The 22,819-nt window shown below is 38.0% G+C and overlaps 1 protein-coding gene across 2 annotated transcripts; it reads left to right on the top strand.

Annotated features, from left to right (window-relative positions):
* Positions 1 to 14,701: 14,701 nt before the first annotated feature.
* Positions 14,702 to 21,602, top strand: LOC104249876 (kinetochore protein NUF2 homolog). 2 transcript variants are annotated; one of them, XM_009806386.2, is made up of 11 exons: positions 14,702 to 14,971; positions 15,062 to 15,280; positions 15,410 to 15,500; positions 15,573 to 15,752; positions 16,692 to 16,781; positions 17,485 to 17,592; positions 18,429 to 18,482; positions 19,108 to 19,222; positions 19,303 to 19,460; positions 19,544 to 19,639; positions 21,285 to 21,602. In XM_009806386.2, the coding sequence occupies exons 1-11, from the start codon at positions 14,811 to 14,813 to the stop codon at positions 21,363 to 21,365; spliced, it is 1,353 nt and encodes a 450-aa protein (XP_009804688.1). In that variant the 5' UTR covers positions 14,702 to 14,810; the 3' UTR covers positions 21,366 to 21,602. The 2 variants fall into 2 exon arrangements, with proteins under 2 accessions (XP_009804688.1, XP_009804689.1); XM_009806387.2 differs by having other exon boundaries at positions 14,818 to 14,971; positions 15,067 to 15,280.
* The last annotated feature ends 1,217 nt before the right edge of the window (positions 21,603 to 22,819 follow it).

Here is a 22,819-nt window from a genome sequence, read left to right as displayed (position 1 = left end):
CCGGTGGTGATGGAGGAGGCAGAAGCAGCCGCGACGTGGTCATTCACTGGACTGCTTGGACAGCTGCGCTCCAAGGGCAGCGACTACACGAGGGAGTCCGGACTGGAGGCTTCGCGGTGGGAAAGTGACGGGTTCGACGATGACAGTGGAAGGGTCTGCTTGGTGCTGTTGGGGTGCGAGGGTGCAGCTATGGCGGGTCGTTTGGGCAAGATGGTGCAGCAGCCATGGCTGTCTTGGTGGAGCTGGGTTGTGCTGGTTCAGCTGGTAGCGGGTAGGGTTTTCTTAGGGTTTTCTCGAGGAAGAAGGCGATGGGGAAGGTGACGGACTGGTTATGGCATTTTGGACGTAGGGTCGACGGGCAGTGACGACGATGGCGAGTGAGCTGGGTCGTTTGGTCGTCGACTGGTTATGGCTGTAGGTGGTGTTAGGACGGTACTGGTTTTCGACTGATGTTCGGACCTCCCCTTTTGGTAGGGTTTTCTGTTGGTTTTCTATTGAGGAGGAAGACGAGTGAGCAGTGCGTTTTTTTTTTTTTTAAATCTGTTCCTTCCAAAAATTCAAAAGTCCTCGTTTTTCCTTTTTCAAAATCCCCCTTCAACCATTTGCCTTGTCCGTGTATTTTATAACCTTTGCCAAGAAAAATGAGCCCCACGCGTGGTGGGGTTCAAGGTTTGTGTCCCCCACGCGTGGTGGGGTTCCCCATGTGTCATGGATTCGGTTTATTATGGGCTAGGTCCGAAAATTAGGCCTAAAACCGGGTAGCTCGAACCCGAATATTATTATTTTGCCCGGACCCGATTAAGAACACAACGTTGTTCGACTAATCCTATGTAAGCAAAAATAACTACAAAAATAAGACTAATATTTAAACAAAACTATATATTTTTTAATATATTTTTCAAGATTTAAAATAGCTACAAAATATTAATAAAACTATTTTTTTTGTAATTTTCGTTTTTATGTAAGGATAAAATATAAAGTAATATTTTTTGTATTTTTCAAAAATTAAAATGACTACAAAACATTAATAGAACTATATTTTTGGTTATTTTCGAAATTATATAAAGTACAAAAATAAAGTGCAATTTTTGTATTTTTCAAGTTTATAAGAGATACATAAACTAAAATTTATATATATATTTTTTTTGTAATTTTCTTTTTGCAACAAAATAAAGTAAAAATAGTTAAAATAGCTATACTAGACCCTATTTCACATATTCACGCTAAAAATGTGAAAATTCTCGAGGAGGGTCAAAAATCCGGTGTCTACAGCTGCCCCTCTTTGACTGGAAACACGAAGAGTTTTCCAACAAAGAACGACTAGACATGTTTTTGACCCGACCATTACTTGGACGGACTACACTAAGGAAAGGAAGGGAATGTGACTGAGCCCTGGTATCTGAGCTGCCTACATATCCTTGGTTTTACAGGAATCAGGCCACGTGTAGTTCGGATATGAGAGAGATGGTAGAGGGTACCGAGGTGGAGAGCCGATCGAGGTGCCGTTCCGTTGAGGTTCCGGTCCGCGGTCCTGTCATTACAACAAAAATGAAAACTGAAAAAGACTAACTAAGCCTATCAGCTACTAGTTACAAGGATTCCTATCTTTAAGTCTTCTGAAACTTGATCTTGAGTCTTGAATGGTGCTTCATACAGACTTTGGATTTGAACCTTGACACTTGCTAGTTGTAGGTGCTAGTTCTTGAGCAGACCACATTTGTTCTCCACTTCCGTATTTTGGGTTCTTTTCTTTCTTTTTTTCTCTTTTTTTTTCTTCTTGTTTTTTTTTTGTTTTTGTGACCAGCTTTTGTTGATCATCCCAGACTATTGATTCGCGTTCTTGAGGTGAGCTTTTACTATTTCTAACTGGGATTGAATGCTGGGGATTTTTGTTGTAGCCTTCTGCTTCCCGGAGCTGGGGATTCCTGTTGTAACCTTCTACCTTCTGGTGGGGTTACTGATTTCCAAAATCTGCAGTATAAGGCTAAAAGGTATTCCTCTTGTTATACAGGTGGGCGCCTGAAAAGAAATTTAAAGACTGAAAAGTATTCCACTCGTTATGTAGGTGGGCGCCTGACAAGAAATTTAAAGACTGGAATGTATGCCTCTGTTCTATGGGCGGGCTCCCAATTTCAACACTTGAAAGTAAAGACTGAATGTATTCCTCTGTTATTATGGGCGGGCTCCCAATTTCAACACTTGAAAAGTAAAGACTGAAATGTATGCCTCTGTTATTATGGGCGGGCTCCCAACTTCAACACTTGAAAGTAAAAACTGAATGTATGCCTCTGTTATTATGGGCGGGCTCCCAATTTCAACACTTGAAAGTAAAGACTGAAATGTATTCCTCTCGTTATACAGGTGGGTGCCTGGATTTAGGAAAATGACTCTTTTTTAAAATGTTTTTTTTAGCATCTTAGGAGAAAGATTCATCGGACTAAGATTTTGATCCTAGGAGAAAGTTCGTCAGACTAGGTCTCTATCTTAGGAGAAAAATTCGTCAGACTAAGATTTTGATCCTAGGAGAAGGTTCATCAGACTAGGTCTTGTTTTTTTGTTTTTTGGTTATCTTAGGAGAAAGATTCATCAGACTAAGATTTTGATCCTAGGAGAAGGTTCGTCAGACTAGGTCTCTATCTTAGGAGAAAAATTCGTCAGACTAAGATTTTGATCCTAGGAGAAGGTTCATCAGACTAGGTCTTTTCTTTTTGTTATCTTAGGAGAAAGATTCATCAGACTAAGATTTTGATCCTAGGAGAAGGTTCATCAGACTAGGTCTTTTCTTTTTGTTATCTTAGGAGAAAGATTCGTCAGACTAAGATTTTGATCCTAGGAGAAGGTTCATCAGACTAGGTCTTATTTTTTTGTTTTTTGGATTCATCGGACTAAGATTTTGATCCTAGGAGAAGGTTCGTCAGACTAGGTCTCTATCTTAGGAGAAAAATTCGTCAGACTAAGATTTTGATCCTAGGAGAAGGTTCATCAGACTAGGTCTTTTCTTTTTGTTATCTTAGGAGAAAGATTCATCAGACTAAGATTTTGATCCTAGGAGAAGGTTCATCAGACTAGGTCTTTTCTTTTTGTTATCTTAGGAGAAAGATTCGTCAGACTAAGATTTTGATCCTAGGAGAAGGTTCGTCAGACTAGGTCTCTATCTTAGGAGAAAAATTCATCAGACTAAGATTTTGATCCTAGGAGAAGGTTCATCAGACTAGGTCTTGCTTTTTTGGTATCTTAGGAGAAAGATTCATCAGACTAAGATTTTTTTTTTTTTTATCTTTAACAACCACTTAGGAGGAAATGCATCTCCTACGGGTGAAACTAAAACTTAAACTTAGGAGGAAATGCGTCTCCTATGGGTAAAATAAACTTAGGAGAAAAGACATCTCCTATGGGTGAAAGTAAACTTAGGAGGAAATGCATCTCCTATGGGTAAAAACTAAACTTAGGAGGAAATGCATCTCCTATGGGTGAAACTAAACTTAGGAGGAAATGCATCTCCTATGGGTAAAAAAACTAAACCTAGGAGGAAATGCATCTCCTATGGGTAAAATAAACTTAGGAGGAAATGCATCTCCTATGGGTGAAAGTAAACTTAGGAGGAAATGCATCTCCTATGAGGCGAAACTAAAACAATCTTAGGAGGAAATGCATCTCCTATGGGTAAAACTAAAACTTAGGAGGAAATGCATCTCCTATGGGTGCAACTAAAACGAACTTAGGAGGAAATGCATCTCATATGGGTAGAACTCTAACGATTTCAAACTAGGAAGTGTGTCTCCTATTAATGAAACCTTCGCTTTCTCTTTTTTTTTTGAATTATTTACTTACCTGTGTTGTCTTCCCTCGAAACTGTTGGGGATTATTTAGACGGGGATGACTTTCCTTTTCTTTTTTTTCTTTTTTCTTTTTATTCTTTTTGTTTTTCTTTTTATTATTCTTTTTTTTATTCCTTTTTTGTTTTGTTTTTGCATAACTTCTTCCTTCAAAGACTACCTCCCTTGATTTACTTACATGTTGGGGGGTAAAATGTTATCAGCTGGGGGTACCTGACTTCCAGAAAATTTTCTAAATGGAAGGAAAATTTTCTGCCCCAGTTTGATAATATCCCTTGTGGCATGCGTTTCTGCATCAATGCCATTTCCTTTACCTGTTTCAAATCAAACAAAATTTGTTAGTTTAAAACATGGTGGTTGGCTGTGATACTCCTATTGGGATTGCTTTCCCTTTCTCCTTCATTGCGTTGTGCTCCACGACTTGTTGGGGATGATATTATGTGCTGGGGATAATCCCTTCCTGCTGGGGATATCCCTCTTCTTTTGTGGCATAGCTTGGAAACTGGCATTTCCCCGACCTTTTAGTCTAGTATGGATTTCGCCGAATCATGCTCACTGCTCTCCTTGCTTTGTTCACGGGCCTTGTCTTTGAGGTTTATAACCTTGGTTTTGGCAAGGATATCCCTCTTGACGCTCGTCAATCCTTTTGTCAATTCCCTTTTGCTGGGGATATCTTTATTGACACTGGCCTCGCGCTTGTTCCTTGCTGACTATACCATTTGGATGTACTAGTCAGATCTCATCTTGAAAAGCTGATGGCATATTTGAAGTCATTTCATACTTGTTCTGGCCCGACAGACTCTATTGGGGAATTTTTCTATGAAAGGAGAAAGATAAAAGAAACAAAATAAAAGACAAAGGAAACGAATGACTCTTTTACAAAAGAAACTATAAATAAAAATCTATCAAACGCAGATACCGACTCTAATGGCCATGACATGCGTATGTGGCCTATCCTCTGCCGTCAATCATCTTTTAAGATCTTCAATTGGCGATTCCCCCTCTGATTCTCAATCTTATTCGACTTGTAGTGCCCGAAGGGTTTTCACTATCAAGTCTCTCTCATTTTTGGGTTCTTCTCTCAGCTTTCATCGCCTTATGGTGCCTGTGAAGGTTTTCACCAATAAGACTCTCTCGTTTTATATCTCTCTCCAGCTGGGGATTTGGAGTGTTGCTGGTATGACTCTTTCTGTTGGAGATTAGAGTCCTTTCTGCTGTGGAACAGAATGTTATGTTTGCTGGTAAGACTCTTCATTTGTCTGACTTGGCACTTTTTGAAAACTGATCAGAAGGTCTTTCTTTGGACCGTAATGTAGGTTTTTGGATAGGGCTAGAAAAAAAGGGTATTAAACGCTCAAAAAAATGCATTAGTTTTGGGTTATTAGTTACAACCTTCGGAATTAGATTTATTTACAACGACCGCAACCTCTGCCCCAGTTTCTTGCTTGGGGATATCTTAATTGTTTTTTTTTTCATTTTTCAAAACTATGACCGAGCCGTGAAGCGCCTACGTATCCTCTTTGAGGAATCAGGTCAAACGTAGTTCCCAATTCCTCTTTTTCATTTGATTTTCTTTCTTTTTTTCTTTTCTTTTCTTTTCTTTTCTTTTCTCTTTTTTTTCGTTGTTGTTTTCTTTCTTTCTTTCTCTTTTTTTTCGTTGTTACTGATTCCGAACGAGGGGTATGAAAGAAAAATAAATAAGGCTCAAAAGGGGTAACGAAGGATAAAGTGTTTAGGTAGCAGAACAAAATGCCTTCGTCATTTCAGTCTTCAAAACATGCCAAGTGCAAACAACACACTTTAAATTTGTAGTCTCTTCTGATGGTGCTGGACTTGACAATTATGTTAAACATTTTATTTTTCCTTTGTCATTTCTAAGCACCGTTGGGCGACACTCTCATTATCATGACCGACCCTCATGCCAATTTGGCGAATCTTGCTTTTAACGGTTTTCTTTGTGCTTAACTTGCCCCAGTTCCACATGACTCGAGCTCTGAATAATCTCAAACCGTCCTTATTTTCTTTAAATGGTCTGATCGCCTTTCTAGGGTTTTATGATTAACTTTAAAGACTAGGCCCAAAGTGGGTGCGCACATCATGTCCCTAGAATCGGCATTGAATGAAATGATAAAAGGACTAAACAAAAGACGACTGGAACTAACAAAAGACCGACTTTGTATTAGACTACCGGCGAAATGGTTTGAATAATAAAACAAACAAAACAACCAGAATAAAATCCTAACACAAACTGGACAAAATTTAAACAAACTGCTATGACAAAATGGAAAGATAAGAAGGTTTGACACATGACAAAATCCCAATTACAACCTTAATAATCCGAACAACAGAAATGACCACAAAATAAGCCACCACAAGCTTCTCTCTTGCTGACCAAGGAACGAAGCGTCCTCCCCAAAAAAAATTGGCATCTTAGCCACTGAGCTTTGCATCAATACTGCCAAGACCATTACCCGCTTCAACATCGTCACCCTCTGTCAACAAGTTCTCGATAGGGTTCGAGTGCTCCATGTCACTGTTATTGATCACAATCCGCCCTTCTTGGATCATTCTTTCTATTTCTCTTTTCAAATCCCGACAGCTTTCAACATTGTGCCCCTGGACATTGGAATGGTATTCACACCTTTTAGAAGGGTCAAAGCTTCTTGCACGTGGGTCCACACGATTTGGAGGAATAGGTGCAATCATGTCATGATTCTTTAATTTCTCAAATAAGCTTTCATAGGACTCTCCTATTGGTGTAAAATTATCTTTCAACCTTTGTTCCCCTTTATACCACTGGCTTGGCTGTGGGTTATAGGGCACCTGAAAATTTTGTGGAGACTTCTGGAGATTTTGTGATGCTCGTGCTCGCCTCCTGGGGTGTTTTGGTGGCTGGACAACATACTGAGGTGGAGCGACAGAGTATTGAGCGTCCTGAGGTGGATAGTACTGCTCAGGGGAGCCATAGAAAACCTGAGGAGGCTGCTCATACCTTCGAGATGTTCTCCTGGGACCTCTTCTAGACCCTGATGTCATCATGATTTCTTCAATCTCCTCATTTGTGTCGCTAAGATTATCTGACTCAACCCGGACAGCCTGAGTTGCGGCTTTAAGAACAGCTTGACTTATAATTTTGCCTGTCTTAAGACCATTCTCTACCATTTCTCCAATTTTGATTGCTTCCGAGAAGGTTTTGCCAACTGCGGACACCATGTTTTGAAAGTAATCTGGCTCTTGCGCTTGAAGGAAGACAGTAATTAGCTCGTGGTCATCCATGGGTGGCTTAACTCGAGCTGCTTGCTCTCTCCATTTTATGGCATATTCCCTGAAACTTTCACTTGGTTTCTTCTTCAAGTTTGAAAGGGAAATGCGATCTGGGGGAATGTCGATGTTGTATTGGAACTGTCTAACAAAGGCCTGTGCCATGTCATCCCAGACATACCAGCGAGACGTGTCTTGATCCATAAACCATTCGGAGGCTACTCCCGTAAGGCTTTCCACAAAATAAGCCATCAACAATTCTTCATTTCTTCCCGCACCTCTCAGTTGATTGCAATACCTTTTCAGGTGGGCTATGGGATCTCCATGTCCATCGTACTTTTCAAATTTTGGAGTCTTGAAACCAGGCGGCAAGTGGACATCGGGGAACATACATAGATCTTTGAAGGCAACACTCTTTTGGCCTGCCAACCCTTGCATGTTTTCCAACCATTGTTCTAAGCTTTTCACTCTTTGGGTCATTTCTTCCTGTACCATCTTTCGGGCAGGCTTCTCAGTTTTTGCAGCAAGATCAAACGAGTACGAGTGGTACTCAGGAGAGTGGTACTGCTCTTGTTGTGTCGCAAATTGTGACTCATGACGAGGAACCCTCCGACTCTGAGTCTCTGGAGCACTTGTAACAGCTTCGACGTTAGTTGTCATTTTTCTTTGAGGCACAAACCGACCACCTCAACTTTCTTCACAATTCAACACCAAATATGTTAGAATGGACTCAGTCGGTCCTTATTATTATCAACATATATATATATATATATATATATATATTTATTTATTTATTTATTATTTTTTTTACCTTTGTTTTTCCTTTTTTCTTTTTTTTTTCTCTTTTTCATTTTTTTCGTTTCGTTTTTTCCTTCTTTTTTTTCATTCTCTTTTTTTCGTTTTTGTTTGGTCGAATCTTATGGAGATTGCCTACGTATCATGACCCCGCATGAATCAGACCTTGCGTAGTTCGGACCGCTGAAAGATAAACAATACTAAACATTTTTCATATTAGAACAAACTGGGTTTCAAAGGTTTGAATATGACCTACAAACTCAAAAATCAAACAACCCACATATTTTAATCAAAAGCTTTACAAACTCAAAAACAAAAGGCTAGCTCCCTTTCTCTGTTCGACAAATGCAACCAAACGGTTATTTTTGCAAATGTGGCCCCTTCCAAATTTCACATGAATTTTGAGGCCGGGGAGGATTATTTATGACACTTTACAAACTTGTCCGTTCTTTTACGAAAATAGCCTTTCGACAACTGAAAGATACTCTAAGGCTATTTCGGCAAGAACGGTTTAAGACGCGGCCGAAGCTGGCTCGGCTTATTTTATTTTTTCATTTTTTTTTGACTAAACATCCAAACGGCATTCACCTAACCGTTTACTCTTTGTTTTTTTTTCAAATTACGATAAAAACCTTGTGTTGCAAACACGGCCTTTCGACGTCTCGGGGACGAAGCTTTTTAAGGCTATGTGGGTCAACTGGACCAAACTCCTAGACATGACCCAAAAGGTGGCTGTTTACGCAAAGTCAGCCTTCCGGCGTCCCTTTCGGGAACATTCGGCTATTTATGACAAACATCATCTCCTGACTTAGTTATGACTCTTTTATTGTTTTTTCAAAAATAGGAAACTCAATATTGCAAACACGGCCTGTCAACGTCTCGGGGACGAAGATTTTTAAGGCTGTGTGGGTCAACTGGACCAAATCTTAAAATGACCCAAAGGTGGCTGTTTATGCAAAGTCAGCCTTCCGGCGTCCCTTTCGGGAACATTCGGCTATGTCTTGATAAAACAGCGTCACCCGACTTCTTTATGACAAAAACTAAAATTTGACATGTATTTTTTTTTATTATTATTATTTGTTTTTTTGGCTTTTTTAGCAAAAGGTGGGGTTGGACCCGATGAGGGTTGCCTACGTATCTCACATCCGGTGAGAATCAAACCCGCGTAGTTCGGGCAAATAAACTATTTTTGAGAAGACCCTTTTCCATTTTCTATTCTTTTTTTTTATATAGCAAACAGACAAACTATTATTTTTCATTCATAACAAACAAACTAACTAACGTAAAACATAAAACATTCCCTTTTTTTTTCATTTGTTTTCTTATTCTAAAGAAAAAGAATTTTTTTTTTTGGAATTTTTACCTTTAATAAAAGAAATGCTTAAAAAAAATATTTTTTGAATTTTGAAATTTTAAAGAAGAATCAAAATATTTTTGGAAAAAAAGAAGACAAAACAATGATGATTTTTTTCTATTTTTCCTTTGCTACTAATAAGACATTTTTTCTCATTTTCTCAAAATTTCGGCAGAGTTTCGATACTACTCGGGCATTGGTTTCTTTTTTCTAACACTAAGTAGCCACATCTCTACACTGTTATTTTCTCCTCTTTTCCACTATTTTCTAATTTGTGGATGATGAAAACATACACAATCTTTTTTTTGAATTTCCAATGTTTCTTTCTATATATATACATATATATTTTATTTTTTTATATTTATTATATTTTCAAAAATGTGGCATGGGGGACATAGGGAATTTCAAGACTTCTTGGATTCCGCAAATGTTCCTCATGTGCTTTTCAAAAATGAAGCGTGGGGGACATAGGGGAATTCCAAGGCTTCTTGGATTCCACAAATGTTCCCCATGTGCTTTCCCAAAAATCAAGCGTGGAGGACATAGGGAATTCCAAGGCTTCTTGGATTCCACAAATGTTCCCCATGCTTTGATTAAAATAATACCATGCTGGAAATGACCAAATGACCCATTCGCCCTTGACTAAATACAACATGTAGCACATAGGATGCCGAAAGATGGTCTATTATTTTCAGGTTGCTTGTCCTAGACGGACCCAACCCCTATGTTGAGTCCCCTAAGTCAAATGCACATGATGCAAATAAACGTTCCTACTAGGGATCCGGCATGTGGCTTTGTTATTCTATGTTCAAAACCTGGGTCGGTGTTCTAGACAGTGTACCCGAGCGGACAACTCGAGCTGAGGAAGGAGCTCCTTTCCGGGAACCAAAAGGCCAGCCGGCTTAGAAACTTTCCGAGCCTCTTTTATTTAGGGTACGACACTAACAGAATAGGGAGTCTCAACCAGTAAGCACATCCCCAGAGGTAAGAAGAGAAGGGTTTCGGCACAGTTTATATACAGTTCAAATAATATCAAAGCGGTAAAAGCAGCATTTAGCACATTAGGCTCAAAACATGTAATAATCAGATAATAAATAAAGCCAAATAATAACAATTATTCTAAGCTCGAATTCTTAACCCTGAACTAGTGGTTCTGGGTCAAATCCCCAGCAGAGTCGTCAGAGCTGTCACACCTCCTTTTTTCGCACCCGAGAGGGCGCAAGGGAGTTTTTTCCAATTAAAAGACAATCGAAAAGGGATTTATTTATTTATTTCAGAGTCGCCACTTGGGAGATTTAGGGTGTCCCAAGTCACCAATTTTAATCCCGAATCGAGGAAAAGAATGACTCCATGTTACAGTCTGCGTACCAGAAATCCGGATAAGGAATTCTGTTAACCCGGGAGAAGGTGTTAGGCATTCCCGAGTTCCGTGGTTCTAGCACGGTCGCTCAACTGTTATATTCGGCTTGATTATCTAATTTTATACAATTATGAACCAATGTGCAATTTTTATCTTTTAACCGCTTTGATCATTTACTATTATTTTTATCAAGAATTGCAACGTTGTGAAAATGTATCTCAGACCGCGTTACAATCAATGTACCCGTGGTCGTCGACACACTTTGACTCCGTTGAGATTTAGATTTGGGTCACATAAATGTGCACCCGTGTTTAGGAAGATACAATTATTAAATACGTGCCTAAAGCGACTAAACGTATTGTTATTTTGGGGAAGGCCGTAAAATTTACTAAGCGGTCTGTCCCGGATTCTATGTATTTTAATATATATGCTTTGCGAGGGCTCCGCAATTTGTACATTTTTTATGTGGCGAAGCTCGTCTCGTTTTTATTATTTGAGGGCAAACTTAAGGCAACTACGATTTTCTACCAATGAAATCATCTGAGGTTAAACAAAAAACAACAACGATTCTAACAGGTAATAATATCCATGGTAAAAATGAAAAATAGAATAACCTCGTTCATATGCTCACATTTACTTTAAGCAAGCAGTAACTAAACATAGAATAAACATTTTTTAACACAACAACAAAAATTGCATTGTTGACATTCATAAATATCGAATATTCTCATTTTTTGCCTTGAACCATAATATGCAAAACGAATGAAATGAAACAAAGGACGAAGAACACCAACCTTCGAACCTCGACAATCCTAGAACGACAAACAGTGCTTCCTACGGAACTCGAACCGGACCTCACTCGATGAGGAATAATGATGAAACCTCGGACAAACACCTCGACGTACCGGACCTCGACGACCCAAAGTCGACCTCGACGGAAAACAGAAAACTCGGCAAGGCAGGATCGTAGCAACCCACAACTGCTCGCGAAAGACGGAACAACGTCGACAACAGTAAGGTCGACGGGGGGGGGGGGGGGGGCTACTGACGGGCCTGTTTGGTGGTGGGATTACTGGTTGACGGGGTGGTGTTTAGTGGTGTTGTTTGGACGAGAGGGAGTAGGAGCTCGTAGGGTTTTGGGTGGTTTGTTGCCGGTGGTGATGGAGGAGGCAGAAGCAGCCGCGACGTGGTCATTCACTGGACTGCTTGGACAGCTGCGCTCCAAGGGTAGCGACTACACGAGGGAGTCCGGACTGGAGGCTTCGCGGTGGGAAAGTGACGGGTCCGACGATGACAGTGGAAGGGTCTGCTTGGTGCTGCTGGGGTGCGAGGGTGCAGCTATGGCGGGTCGTTTGGGCAAGATGGTGCAGCAGCCATGGCTGTCTTGGTGGAGCTGGGTTGTGCTGGTTCAGCTGGTAGCGGGTAGGGTTTTCTTAGGGTTTTCTCGAGGAAGAAGGCGATGGGGAAGGTGACGGACTGGTTATGGCATTTTGGACGTAGGGTCGACGGGCAGTGATGACGATGGCGAGTGAGCTGGGTCGTTTGGTCGTCGACTGGTTATGGCTGTAGGTGGTGTTAGGACGGTACTGGTTTTCGACTGATGTTCGGACCTCCCTTTTTGGTAGGGTTTTCTGTTGGTTTTCTATTGAGGAGGAAGACGAGTGAGCAGTGCGTTTTTTTTTTTTAAAATCTGTTCCTTCCAAAAATTCAAAAGTCCTCATTTTTCCTTTTTCAAAATCCTCCTTCAACCATTTTCCTTGTCCGTGTATTTTATAACCTTTGCCAAGAAAAATGAGCCCCACGCGTGGTGGGGTTCAAGGTTTGTGTCCCCCACGCGTGGTGGGGTTCCCCATGTGTCATGGACTCGGTTTATTATGGGCTAGGTCCGAAAATTAGGCCTAAAACCGGGTAGCTCAAACCCGAATATTATTCTTTTGCCCGGACCCGATTAAGAACACAACGTTGTTCGACTAATCCTATGTAAGCAAAAATAACTACAAAAATAAGACTAATATTTAAACAAAACTATATATTTTTTAATATATTTTTCAAGATTTAAAATAGCTACAAAATATTAATAAAACTATTTTTTTTGTAATTTTTGTTTTTATGTAAGGATAAAATATAAAGTAATATTTTTTGTATTTTTCAAAAATTAAAATGACTACAAAACATTAATAGAACTATATTTTTGGTTATTTTCGAAATTATATAAAGTACAAAAATAAAGTGCAATTTTTGTATTTTTCAAGTTTATGAGAGATACATAAACTAAAATTTATATATATATTTTTTTGTAATTTTCTTTTTGCAACAAAATAAAGTAAAAATAGTTAAAATAGCTATACTAGACCCTATTTCACATATTCACGCTAAAAATGTGAAAATTCTCGGGGAGGGTCAAAAATCCGGTGTCTACAAAGCCTATTGGCTATAAATGGGTCTTTGAATGCAAGAGGAATGAGAAAATGAGGTACAAAGATATAAGGCACGCCTTGTTGCACAAGAATTTTCACAAGGCCTGGTGTCGATTATGAAGAGTCATATTCACCTCTTATGGACGCTATAACGTTCCGTTATCTCATTAGTTTTGATGTCCATGAAAAGCTTGACATGCATTTAATGGATGTGGTTACCGCCTACCTTTATGGCTCACTTGATAATAAGATATACATAAAAATTTCCGAGGGATTTAAAATGCCTAACACACATAATTCAAAGTCCCGGAAAATGTTCAATCAAATTGCAAAGATCTTTGTATGGTCTAAAGCAATCAGGACGAATGTGGTATAATTGTCTTAGTGAGTATTTATTAAAGGAATGCTATATAAATGATGTCATTTTTCCATGTATTTTTATAAAGAAAACAACATCGAAATTTGTTGTACTTGCCGTATATGTTGATGACATAAACCTTATTGGAACTCCTATAGAACTCCAAAAGACAATTGATTATTTAAAGAAGGAATTCGAGATGAAAGATCTCGGAAAGACAAAATTATATCTTGGTTTGCAAATTGAACATTTGGCAAACAGAAATTTTGTTTCATCAATCTACATACATAGAAAAGGTATTGAAACGGTTTTACATAGATGGAGCACATCCATTAAGTACTCCGATGGTTGTTCGATCACTTGATGTGAATAAGGATCCATTCCGACCTCAAGGAACTACCGATGTGGGCTTATTTTATGGCAATAATTGCAGTCCTGATCTTTTTGGTTATGCCTATGCTGGGTATTTATCCGATTCACACAAGACTCAATCTCAAACAGGCTATGTGTTTACATGTGGAGGCACTGCCATATCTTGGCGATCGACTAAGCAATCAATTGTGTCTACTTCATCTAATTATGCTGAGATAATTGTTATTCATGAAGCAAGTCGAGAATGTGTGTTATTGAGGTCTATAATACATCTTATTTGAGACAAATGTGGTTTGAAGTGTGACAAACTATCCACAATTTTGTATGAAGACAATGCAGCATACATAGCCCAATTGAAGGGAGGATTCATAAAAGGAGATAAGACAAAGCACATTTCACCAAAGTTATTTTTCACACATGATCTCCAAAATAATGGTGATATTAATGTGCAACAAATTCGTTCAAGTGATAGTATGGTTGATTTGTTCACCAAGTCTCTACCGACGTCAACCTTCAAGAAGCTAGTGTACAAGATTGGGATGCGAAGGCTCAAGGATGTGAATTAATGCTCTCATCAAGGGAAGTTAATGCGCGTTGCACTCTTTTTCCATTACAAGGTTTTGTCTCACTGGGTTTTCCTTGCAAGGTTTTTAACGAGGCAACCAAAAGGCGTATTATTAGATATGGTATTTTTTTTCCTTTTCTAGAGAGATTATAGGGTTTGTTACTTGGTGACTAAGTCACTTTCCCCCTATAAATAGAGGAGTTCTATTTTAATTGATCCCAAATCAATAAGAATTCGCTCTACCTACTTTTCTATGCAATAGGTTTTTATTTTTATTTTTATTGTTTTATAATAATTCTCAAAATAAACTGATTTTTCCTACTTGTGCACATATGCTATAGCCGCTATTTGAATAAAAATACCCTCTTCCTTTTGGTATGGGCGGGAAGAACTTGTTGCCGTAGTGTGTGTCTGTGCTAGCACACTGCCGATAACTCTCCACAACTAAAAAAGGGGCACTACCATCTCTGACTGCACTCCACAATTTCCTTAATGTCGAGATTTGATTATCCAACGCTCTCCCGGCAAGACATCATCGCCGTATTAGCCGAATCTCAACTAGCCACCGTCTCCGACCAAGATCTCCTCAAACCCACTCCCGACTTCGTCACCAACCTCTACTCCACCGTTCTTCTCCATGTCGACTCTCTCCAGTTCAGTACATTTCTTCCCCCCCCCCCCCCCCCCCGTGGGCAAAAGCCCTAATCCTTTTCATTATTTTTCTGATTTTTTTTGGTTGCTAGGGAAGATGATGACCAGGTGGATTTTTCTGCTCTGGAGCACCTAGAGAACCCGGATGTTCATGTGGAATCGTTTCGGATCATGAATTTGTTTCATAAGATACGGGAGATGTTGACTACTTTAGATTGTCCCGAACCATTTACTCTCAGGGATTTAATCAAGCCTGACCCTGAGCGCACTAGGTTCTTTGTCGGCGCTATGCTCAATTTTTCTCTTCACAGGTCCATTTCTCTCTCCCATTTTTTTTTTCTTTTCTGGAAGCCCAATTGCCTGCACATAAATTGGTTCTATTCTGTTAGTGCTGAGGCAAACATATGGATTTGTCTTTTTATATGCCTTGATAAATATAGGGACACTAAATTAAGTGCTATAAGTCCGATTGTAGAAGAGCTGACTCTTATTGATGAGCAACGACGAGCTTTGGAGGCTAGAATATCTCAGGTTGTAAAAACTTTTTGACATGAAGCTTGTTTCTCAAAGTTACTCTCGAGTTACTTACACTGTGCCTCGCAGATAAATGAAGAGATTGCGGAATATACTGAATCAAGAGAAAGGGAGATGCCAATGGTTCAACAAATAGACTCTAATGTTAAGGAACTGAGGCAAACCATTTCTGGTCTTAACAATCACCAAATGTCCTTGAAAACCTCATTAAAAAAACTTAAGGAGAGGACTAAAGAGATGGATGAGAAGGTTAGTTGTTTGGCTTGTTAGCTCCTTCTAATATCATATTTGCTTCATGAATTGCTGATTGTCATGGTGTTGCTCTACTTTAGGTCTTTAGGTCTTAAGGTTTCGCGGATCTTTTTGTCCTGTCAAATATTTATATGCTACTAGAAATTGTAGAGAACTTCTAGTACCTTTTATTTTTATTTTGTATAATATTGGTATGAGATGTGTTTAAATGAAGCGACATGGTCAATGAGGATTGGTATTATTGACCCCAACTTACTTTGCATAGAAATGTAGTTTTGATTGTATAATAGTGGTGTCTGCTCATCTTGTACGCACCTCGACTATTTCAACAGTTATTTGCTACTTCCCATCAAAAGTACCGAGTAACTCTACCTACCTATTTTTTGTTAGATGGGAAAAAAATATCTAATACTTTTGTGTCTCTGTTGGTATTTGAACCCTGGTCTTCCATGATTTTCGCCGACTTCATTGACCGCTAGGCTATAACCTTGGTCTGGTTGTTATTATTCAATACAAGCTAGAGCGTAGCTCTTGCCGGTATATTTGAGACTTTAGTAATATTTCCTCTTATCTACACTTTCCTCCATGCAATTTAAATGTGACTACATTGATATTTTAATATTCATTTAGGATTCACGCTGGTTCCAAAAAGATATTCTCTCCGTCCCATTTTATCCAATGCAGTTTGATTGAGCACGGAGTTTAAGAGAGAAAGACTTTGAAACTTGTAGTGTAATACAAGTCAGAGAAATTTGTATGGTTATAAATCATATGATTAAGGGTAAAATAAGAAGTTCAAAAGTAAACTGTTCCTAAAATAGAAAAGTTTCATTCTTTTTGGGACAGACTGAGAATGAAAGTGCATCACATAAATTGGGACAGAGGGAGTATGTGTTTCTAAGCTAATATAACATTTGCATTTGCGCCTCCTTCCAGATTTCTAATGCAGACTTTGCATTGGTACAAGCTGTTCATGAAAATGCCAATTTACGTTCTAAGATTGTCCAATCACCGGTTAAGCTTCAGGTATGAGTTTTATTATGGACCCTTGAGCTTGTTTATATTGAGTATCTGCATCAGCTATGTCTTCTAGATATCTTGTGCAAAGGATGTGATTTTGTTACTTGTCAAGGCAAGGGTTTGATGACATTACGCATGCAGGTCTATTTATCTCGAATACAATTACAAATAAAACTGATTTACACACTGAAGAAAAGTTTCTAAGCTGGATTTGTTTGCTTTTTTTCTTTTTCTTTGGTGAACCTATCACATATCTGCCTGCACCAGTTGTCTAGTGGTAGAATAGAACCCTGCCTATGACATATCATCCTTTGTTCTTTTCTGCTGTCTTGATTGAACTGGACTGCGCGGCACAAGCTAAGGTTCATGGTTGAATTGTTCTAAAAGTTCATGGTCAAAACTGTTAAGCAGTAGACTTTGTTTCTGTGTTGGTAATTCAAGTTTTCGTGAAAATTTGAATCTCTACTTTAGTAGCTAAGCTTTTTGAAGAAATGCTAAGATTTTTGATCTTTATTTGCTAAAACAATATCACTTGGTTCTTTGCTGCATGTGGCTTGGTTTCAATAACTCTACCTGTCTTTTAGTTAGATCAGTACAGATTCTATTGGTGAGATTAATCACAAATTTTCTGCACTTGCTCCTCTGATATCAAGTTACTACAGCTTTCCCACATTTGAAGTGTTATCCTTTGACTATTTGAAATTTTTAGAGAGCACTGGAGGAAAAGAAATCATTTCAAGCTGAGGCAAGGAATGCTGAAAGAGCAGCAATGCAGTCTTTTCAAAATAAAACTTCCATTCTTGAGGTTTACACAAAGGTACTTCACATGCAAAATGCTATATTACTTTCCTATCGTGTAGTAACGAATAAGTACTATATACTAGTATCTTAGCTTCACTAGAAGAAATCAAGCGTCCATTTGCGTTCATACTCATAATTTATAATCTTTTATTTTCGACCTGTTTGAGTTTGTTTGAACTTTGATTTCTGATCAATTAATAGCTATATAGATAGAATCTTAACTCCTTGATTCTATGTTACTGGTTTTAAGTAGAACAGGAAAATCTTTGACAAGAAAACTTGCAGAACTTTTTGGAGATTTATAAAAGGTGGAATTGTGTACTAACCTCTTATTCGAGTGGTTTACTCCGTGCATGAGTGCCTCACGGGTCATGACATCCCCTTTTCCACGAATGTGCTACTTGGCCAGGAAGAAACAGCCTATTTGGCCAAATCACCCTTTTCTACATTGCACAAAGTGTTTAGTTATGCGTTCAATTGATTGGATAATTGTTTACTAGATCTTAGCAGCTTATTCTACAAGGTAAGAATATTTGATTGGCATGTGTGGCCAGTTTGCTGCTGGACATATCGTAAGCTTTTTCTTGAGAAGGGAAAATAGAAAATTGCGAAAGAAAGAATTTGAGTGAATGTACCGTCTGCATTCAATTTTTCTCATTCTGAAGAAGAGTTGGCTGGGATGATTATAACTAATTTATGACATGTACGCTTGCATGTAAAAACTGTTACCTTCATACCAGTTGCAATGAAATTGTTAAGATGTACAACTTTGAGTGGAAATGCTTGTGCCGTTCGCTCTCATTTTGCTTTTACTTGTTTCTAATTATTTTTAAATTGTCTTTTCAATATCAGGCTCACCAAAAAATGTCCAAGCACTTCAATCAGATGCAGGCTATACAGGAGCAGGTTACCATTTTCTGCAGTATTTGCATGTCTTGTTTTGAGATAAAGTTTTTCTTAGCTCTTTTGTTTGATTAGTAATTTGTCATAGCTCTTCTGCGTTTTTCAGAGGATACCTCTTAATTTTCCGTTATAAATTATTTTACTTGAATCATTTACTATTGTATGGAAACAAGTGAAAAATTTGTTCAGTAGAATAAGGAAATGGAATAATTTATGAATAGCTAACTTGTGTATAATGGGGCTGAGAAATATATGTGAATTATTTCTATGTGTAAGTCCATGTATGATGACTTGAAGTAAATCCTTGTGCATTCTCATATAAGATGTCAAATATTCTGAATCTCCGTTGATGACATGGAACTGTCCGAATTTCACATCATCACATGCCACTTAATTTCTCCTTTTGGTTGTATATTGCTTTCCTTTTATCAAAAAAAGAAGAAGAAGAGGAAAATACAACGGAGTCTAAGAATGACTACGGTGAAATTTAATGTTGTGTGAGTCACTCGCTATAGACCATGGTTGTCTAGAGTTTTACTCTATTTTTGTACTTGATAGTCATCATTCTAGGCAAAGCAGTCATGAATCCCTTTACATTTTGCCCAAATAATATGAATGATATTAACAGGTTAATTCAACTAAATCTATTGAGAAAGATATTAAGGCTCTCAAACAAAAGCTGAGTGACGAGGAGGTACTGGACAAATCCCTTGAAGCTAAACTAGTTGAAAGGCAAGGAAAAGGTAGCCGTGCTTTTAGCTGTTTTATTACTTTCATCTGTAATTTCCTCTTACCTCCAACACTAAATTTATATCTTATCCAGCGGACCAATTGGAAGAATTAAGAAAGCAATTAAAGAAAGAAAGAGATCTTAGTTGTGAGGAGGCTGCCAAAGAAATGAATTTTTTTAATTTGGAAATGGAATCAAAGAGGCATGGTCTTGAAGCAAGGCAAAAAGAGGTGGAAGGTGTGCTTGCAGAGGTACTGTTATCATGTCTTTATTTGCTAAAACAGTATATCTTGTTCGGGTTTGCTCCGTACTTAAATACCACCTTTTTCATTAGGCTGATGCAATAACTGCAAAAATTAACTCAGTAAGGGAGTCTGGAGCATCCAAATGCCAAGAGTTGGGCCGTCATTGCGAAGAAGTTGTAGCAGAGGTACAATTCCCTCGACATCTATCTTCTACATATCTATTTTGTTAATTCAAATGGGGATTCAAACAAATGGGAGCTAATATAATTGAGGATGGCTGTGTTAATATCTGGATCCTTTTCTCTGTCTGTAAGCCCCCCCCCCCCCCCTTATTATCTTTTTGGCGTTCTTCCCTCTGGGTCAATGATAGATACACTATAAGCAGATCACTCAAACCCTACTTGTCTATGCTTTTTTTGATAAAGTAAGGTATTTTATTAATAAATAGTACCAAGGAGGTACTATAGAAGTACAAAAGAGAGCATCAAGTTCGTCTACATAATTGCATCCAGAAATTCCAAAAGAAAGGCTGGGTTGTCTAACATATTAAACCTACACCATGAATACAAAGATTCTAGACATCTATACTTTACAAAAGAAGAGTGTTGTATCCTTCCTTTGAAACATCTACTAAGTTCTTTCCAACCATATAGTAGTCCCCGTGATGCATAATGGCATAGTCTTCCATATTTGCCTTCTATTTTTCTCAATCTTTTGACCCTGCCAGCAAGATAATAGACTTCTCACATCCTGGGGCATCACTCAAAGAATACCAAAAATATTTAAGAATAGGGACCAATTCTGCCAAGTGAATTTGCAATGAAAAAGGAGATGATTGCTGGTTTCAATTGTATCTTCACATGAAATACACCTGCTGCAGAGAGAACAGCCTCTTCTCTGTAATGCAACTTGAGTTACGCAAGCATCTTTTGCTGCTACCCCAACCAAAGCAAGCTGCTTTAGGTGCTTCCTTTGTTCTCCATAACATCTTTCAAGGTCAATTATTCTCCCAGTTCTCCCTGTTCGTTCGTCCTGAAATCTTACTGCATTGAATCTCCTCCAATTGCCCATGGAAGTTCTGCCAGATCACTGATTTTTGCCAACTCTTGCCACGATTCTTTCTTCCTTTCCTGTTACATGGCCCATAAACTCCGGAAAGATACAGCTAAAACCTATGTTTGATTCCTTCAGAAATACTGTTACAGAGTGGAGCCCAAATAATTCTTCTTTGCAATTCCATCTTTTATCCCAAAACACAATGATTCCCCCACTACTTCCTTGTGCATCCATTTCTGTCCATTCCACCCACCTGCTGCCCCAAGTTGTCGAAAGAAGGAGATATTTGAAGAGCAAACTTTTGTTTCCAGTGGACAATATATATATCTGCATTCCAATTTATTATGATCATTTTCATCAAATTTCTTTTTTCTTTGTCGCTTAGTCCCCTCACATTCCAACTAACTATTTTTAGTTTTGTTTGGCAGCCACTATTACCTTCTTTCAATTCCCTCTGACCTTTCTTTTTAGGAGAAACACTTTTTGAAGATGGGCTTAGTATATTGATTCTGCTCTTTTCGATTCTCAACAGTATATCCAAGAGTTTTCTTTGTCTATGCTGTATATGTGTTCTTTTTTTTTTTTTAAAAAAAAAGAATTTTCCTTTAGTTATTTGGTTTGCATTGCTTCACTGCTGTGTTCTCATTGCTAACTTCGAACGCAAATATTGGTTTATGTGTTTTTTGCCACGGTAATAGATATCTGAAAAGCGATAGCACTGCTTTTTAGTGTCTTGTTGATCATGTTTGATTGATAATCTTGCTCTCATGTCAGTTTTATCGGCACTCAAGCTCAATTGTAGACTTGCTACCGCCCACTGAAGTGGACCAGGTAGTTGTTGAGAAAAGGAGCTGATCTTTTATTCTGTCAATTTTATGAAGTAGAGTAGAGCCGTTCTACAGTAACAAGTTGGAGTGTCCAAATCCCTCTTCTTTTTCTCCCTTAGGAAAGAGCGGGAATGGTGAAAACCTTCATGACTCAGATGACGATATTATGATCTGCAACATGTAAGAATTGAAAGGCATGGTTTGTTGCTCAGTTCGGAAATTCTGATACAGTTGTGTACAGTTGTCTATATTTTACCTTAGCTTATACTCTTTGTCTCAAATTATTTTTCGTGATTTCTTGAACATAGTTGTCTCAAATTTTTTGTCAATTTAGAAGTTCAAAACTAATTCTTTTTTTTTCCCCCTTCATTTTACAGTCAAAAACATCTCCTATTTAATATATATTCTTAAGAGACGTGTAAAAGAGAAACACGACATAATTTGAGGGGGTGTTTGCATCTATACTTGCTTTTTGGGTCACGTTTTAACTTGTGCCCGCTTTGCAAAAAAAAATTACAACGTACCCACTTTTTCGTGTAACTTCAGCATACGAGGTTGAAGTAGCAAAGACAATTACGCAAAATTTCAGCATTCTAGTAGACGAACTTGAAGTAGCAAAGGCAATATGTTGAAGTTTTTTGTCCTGGATAAGCTTTTTAAAAAATTTCAGCATAAGATGCTGAAGTTATTTAGTTCATTTGTAAAAATTTCAGCATTAAATAAGCTGAATCTTTTTTGTCCTGGATTCATTAGTTTTGTCATAAAGCTTTTTCAAAATTTTCAGCAAAAGATGCTGAAGTTATTTAGTTCATTTGTAAAAACTTCAACACTAAATAAAGCTGTTATTTTTTTGTCCTGGATAAGCTTTTTCAAAAACTTCAGCAGAAGAAGTTGAAGTTATTTAGTTCATTTGTAAAAACTTCCGCACTAAATAAGCTGAAGTTTTTCAAAAAGCTTATATAGTTTTTTGACCCATACAATCACTATATTGGATCTTCGTTTTTTTTCTTCTTTCTGATCGTTTTTATGGAGCAGATCAATAATTACATTAGAAAAAGGTGCCTTCAGTGGAAATAAATCAAATAATTATAAAGTTTAACCCCACATATCAATTCATTTGATTCAAAGAAAAAAAGATTACATAAAAAATGCGAAAAAAATAAAAAGAAATCTTGCAGCTTATGTTAGTTGATTCATTATTATTGATAAGTCGTAATCAATTTATTGAGACTTAAATTTAGTTGTCCCAACTCCCAATGAAGATCAGATGCTAACCTATGTTATCGTACTGAAAATATCTTAAGAAAACGAAGGAGGAGAAAGAGAGCTGAAGTTATTTAAAAAGTGAGTACAAATTAAAACTTAAAAAAAATAGGTATAGGTTAAATGGGGGCGACCAAATAGAGCGCCCCGTGCAATTTTTACTAATTTGAGGATGAGGGAGTGCATTTTAAGGCTCGGTTCTTCTCTCAACTTTACACC

This window comes from Nicotiana sylvestris, chromosome 2 (assembly GCF_000393655.2).
Source record: "Nicotiana sylvestris chromosome 2, ASM39365v2, whole genome shotgun sequence".
Lineage (NCBI taxonomy): Eukaryota > Viridiplantae > Streptophyta > Magnoliopsida > Solanales > Solanaceae > Nicotiana > Nicotiana sylvestris.
This window is presented reverse-complemented; position numbering and strand designations above follow the sequence as displayed.